Source organism: Mesitornis unicolor, unplaced genomic scaffold (genome assembly GCF_000695765.1).
Source record: "Mesitornis unicolor isolate BGI_N332 unplaced genomic scaffold, ASM69576v1 scaffold42760, whole genome shotgun sequence".
Classification (NCBI taxonomy): Eukaryota; Metazoa; Chordata; class Aves; order Mesitornithiformes; family Mesitornithidae; genus Mesitornis; species Mesitornis unicolor.
The window spans coordinates 4,672-9,311 of NW_010161087.1; the positions used below are offsets into that span (position 1 = coordinate 4,672).

Consider the following 4,640-nt stretch of genomic DNA (forward strand, 5'->3'; position numbering starts at 1 on the left):
GGGAGGCTGGCGGCTCCCCAAGTCTCCCCCCCGCCACCCTGGGCCGGGCGCGCCAGGCCAGCTGTGTGGGAAGGGAGCGAGTGTGAGGGTGATAGTATCGGCCGTGCAGCGACCTCCTCGCTCTGCTGCTGTGCTCGCCTGGGGTGGGGGCACCGTCTCGGGACTGGAGTACTTCAGCTGGCGAGGGGAGGGGAGGGGAGAAGGATGGAGCTCGGGTCTTTAGGAAGGGCGGTAGAGTGGGTGGAAGAAGGTGGGGAGCGGTGCGTGATTAAAAAGTGAGCGTGGTCCCGTGAAAAGTATCAAAAGTGCTGTTCCCATTTGTTCTACATTCAGTTTGGCATAGCTCATCCCCTTTCTGCTGGATCAGATAAGCGTGTTTGCAACCGCCTTGCAGCTAGTGTGTTGCCTTAGACGTTGGAAGGTGAGGTTGTTAAAGCCTTGCAAAGGTGGCCCTCCCTTAGGTGGTACAGTCCTTCCAACTTGGGGCACTACTGTAAGCTCCCTTAAATTAGGAATTGTGCCCTCTTGTGAAGAAATACTCAAGAACTTTCTTTAAAGTAACTATTGGCTGTTAAACTTACTAACGAACAGCATTTCTTTCAAATATTAAAAGCTTATGTCTCTCAGCATACTTTTTTCTGTTTTTCCAATGTTAAGTCAGTGTTGTGGAGTGCAGTAATAGAAGAACAGGCTTTTGTATAGTCAAATGCAAAGTCAGTTCTTGAATTTTTGAGGGATTCTTTCACAATGGTTGCAAATATTATAGAGAAATGTAATTGCAAGATTGTGCTAAAACTTTGAATCACAGTAGTTGTATTGTGAAATGCAGAAGTAGGTTTATTTATTAGCTGTTTGTGTAGAAGTATCAGGTTTTTGGCTGCCTCATTAGTAAATGGCTTCTTGCATATGAGGAAATGATTATGCAAATTTTTCTAATAATAGCAGCTAAACTTGTAAGTAAGAGTACTGCTAGAAGTTGTGTGCTATAGATGTGAATACTACTTAGTGTAAGCCTTGCACTGTGGTGTTGTATCACCTCTGTGCTTTCTGCTCTTCTGAGAATGAACTGAATTTTATCTCACCTAAGTGCTAGCTCTAATCAGGAAGTGGAGTACGGGACTGAAGAGTCAGCATAACTTCTAAGTGGTTACTTAGGAGATAGCTGGTGTGGAAGACCACTGCCTGTGGCATTTTGTTGTGATCTAATTGGTTCCGTGTGCTTTTCTGTCTGTCTTGTTTTGTTGTCATTTTACAGTTCTGTTTTAAGCCAGCCATGGAGGACAGGATCATGTCTTTATCTGTCTGCATCATGTAACTTTCTGCTTGCATTCATAGGGAAACAATCAACTCATGAAGCTTTAGGTATGACTCCAATGGAAGAAGAGTATTTTCGTGATTCAATCAAATCCAAGTTATCGACATTCAAAGATAATATAGCGAAGATAAGATTGCTAATACATACAGAATGGAGCCACATATTAGATTTCGGGATTATTTAGTAAGAAACAAAGCTCAAGCTGTATTAATGGTATGGTATTTTTTAAAAAACTGTCTAATTTTATTGCAAAAGTAACTTGTCTTGCAAAGGTTATATTAACAGAATGATGTAAGTTGCATAAACTAAACATATTGCTAAATCTTTGCAGACTTCATGTTTTGGCACACAGGCATAATGTGAGTGTGCTTCATTTTGCGAAGTGCAGAAGGCCGCCTGCAAGGTCACCACTGAGCATGTGCTGTTAACGTGGGCCTGATGCTTCTTAAACTCTTACCTATTTCTAAATCAAATTGAGCTATAGCACAGTTTGAAGTACCCTAATCTGCAAAATATATGGCTATCCAAAGATTGTGACATTGAGTTTGTGCAATTCGACTTCTTCAGTTAGTTCTAATGTCACATGATCTGCGTAGAATGGTGGCCTTGACAGTCTGACTCTTGCATCCAAAAATTAAGCAAAAAAGAAGGTGAACAATCTGTTGAGGTAATATGTAGCTGTTAGTGATACCTTGAATAGTTACAACCGACTCTTGCAATTCTGTCCAAAGATGTGCCTTGGATATTTGAAACAAGTATTTGTAGCACTAATTAATGCCAAATGATGGAGAATACACTCCTGTTTTTTAAATGAAGATTGAGTGGGCATGTTTGTCGCTTTCAAAAAACTGATAAAACATCTTAGAGTAAACATAGTGCAGCCTTTGCTGTTTGAAAGCATCATCTATATTAACTATTCTACTCATTAGTTCTTCTAGTGTTCTTGTAATGAAAATGGCTGTAAAAGTGTTTTTACAGGATGGAACCTAAGTTCTTTCAAATTTGGTTTTGACAGAATAAACTTGAAAAAGCCAAATATGATGAAGCTTCTAGTCCCTCCTTGTGTGCCTCAATCTCAGAAGAAATATTAAAGGCTGTGAAGGACTTGGACTTTGACCGTTTTAAGTATGTGGTATCAGTGCTAATTGTGGAGAAGGCAGGTCAGGCAATGAATGTGAGCAAACAAATTAATCATAATATCTTTTGCAAATTGAAAATCATTTTTAGAACTGTATGTTATCTCAAAGGCATTCAGCAGCTTAACTAGTTTGATGTGGACTTGAAGCCTTTAGGTTCTCTGTGGGGAGCAGTGTGCTAGGTGACAATTTAAGGCACTGCTGGGATTCTACCTCACCCTGTGAAGCCTGTCTTCATTTTTGAGTTTGGGAACAGTGGTAAACAGCCCATGCTGCTCTTCACTGCCAACCAGTTATTTCTGCTATGTGCTGTGCCAGTGCAATTGCACAACTGCAGTGAATTTTCTTTTTCCAGTGTAATTTGATCTCCAGTTGGGTCATCGCATTCAGTGCAAAATACTGTGCAGTTGTGGACATGGAAAGGAAGGAATGACAGGAAAGGGATAGAAACTGTTTCAACTGTAGCAGCCACCAAACAGATGCTCATGGGACTACAAATTAACATTAGTTATCCGAACTCAAAACAAAAGGTGTTGTTGACTTTCATGTGTTGTATGTAGATGTACATGTATTGCAAGCTTCCCTGGCATTCAGAACACTTTTAGGTATCTTCCTGAGTGTCAGAGAGCACTTCTGTTTAGAAGTGTTCAGCATCAGCTGTTAAAACCTGATAAAACCATACCTGTTTTTAGTGGGTTATGTGAAATAATGTTTGCAGGGTTGCCAGCTTCTGTAATGAAGCCAATCCATGAGGGGCCAGCATCTGACTGCTCTTCTGGGGCTTTCTCACAGTACATGGCCTTGGAAGTTGCACTTTGACTGCGAAGATGTGTTTTCTGAAGTTGTCCAACTTAACCTTTTTCTCCTGAGGAATATCTTTATTCCAGCAGCCAATTCACACATTGTAGCTTTGAAAACAGTTTTATCAAAAAAGCCGAGAGCCAAATAAATGGTAACAAGTAGACTGCTGGAGGTGGAGGAGTGGGAGATGTGACTTCTTAGTTGCATATGCTCACAAAACTAATGTCTATTTATGTTGCTTTTGAAGGAGTGCTGTTACAGTGCACTAAAGTGCTAACAAGTGGACATGAAAACTGAGTTTTTGATGTAGACAGTTTTGGATCTGTTGGGGTGGGAGCTTTACTGTGAAGCAAGAACATGTATTTTACCATTGGAGTTTTTCATTCTCACTAATTTTGCAGTTGTTACTACTTGCAACTCTCTTTGTTTTTTTAAATAACAATAGATTCTTATTGGTATAGTGATAGATAAATCTTCTATACTATATAGATTCACAAATAGCTTTTCCTTTTCTTTCCTTTAGGTTGCCAGCAGATGGGTCTGGGATACTCAGAGAGACGGTTGGGTTTCAGCTAAATGTGAAACTGAAACATTCATTGCACTGGCTTTGGTAATGGCTTGTTACTATGAGTAATGCTCCTATAGTCACACCTGGCTTTGTGTGTCACAATACTTAGCATATTTGAAAATAATCAGAATTACTTGAGTGCTAGTTTTTCTTCTAATGTGGTTGGCACATTGAAATTGACACATAGTTGAGAATTTAACAGAGAAAGTTTCTAGGTTTAAGAGAGAAAAATACCCAAACCTAAAAAAGTGCTTTGAAATGTGTATGGCTGAGTACATATGGGCTTCATCTGTCATGACGCTCTGCTGTAGAAGTTGAAGCAGCTGGTGTAGTGCCAAACTTTGCAAAATTCTGAATGTTGCTTATCTGTTTCATGCCTAGGGTTAACAAATGTTTACAATAAATTGCAGGTATTGGTGTTCTTAAAAAGGATGTTCTTTTCAGCTTTTACCTAGTTTTATCTGTGATAAAATGCCAGTTGTGTATAGAAACATTGCTGGGATGGAAGCCATCTTTTTGCACACTTGGAAATTTGTGCAGATTTGCAAGTCTTGGTGTGTGTGTTCAGTCACCAGCTTCCCTGGGCCTCAACCTCGCATTAAATACCAGCTGCCTTCAGGCTGGGGGTGGCCAAGTGCTGAATTGGACCAGTCTGGTGGCTGCCGTGGCCTTCTCACGGGAAAGGCAGGAGGACAAAGGGTGGGTAATGAAGCTGCCGAGGAGTGGTCCGTAATTGGCAAGGACAGCAATGGTTGTATTTTGAATATAACCGAGGGTCTCCCCTGGCCGGGGGGGGTGGGCCGAGTCCCCAGCGGTGGGA

The 4,640-nt window shown here is 41.0% G+C and overlaps 1 protein-coding gene across 1 annotated transcript; it reads left to right on the forward strand.

The window, feature by feature from the left end:
- Positions 1-1,335: 1,335 nt before the first annotated feature.
- On the forward strand, positions 1,336-3,886 carry TCTE3 (t-complex-associated-testis-expressed 3; the record flags this gene model as incomplete). Its single annotated transcript, XM_010191859.1, is given in 4 exon segments — positions 1,336-1,446; positions 1,449-1,528; positions 2,331-2,489; positions 3,776-3,886. Coding segments are annotated over 4 exon segments (461 nt in total), but the record flags the coding sequence as incomplete, so codon positions are not given.
- Between the last annotated feature and the right edge of the window lie 754 nt (positions 3,887-4,640).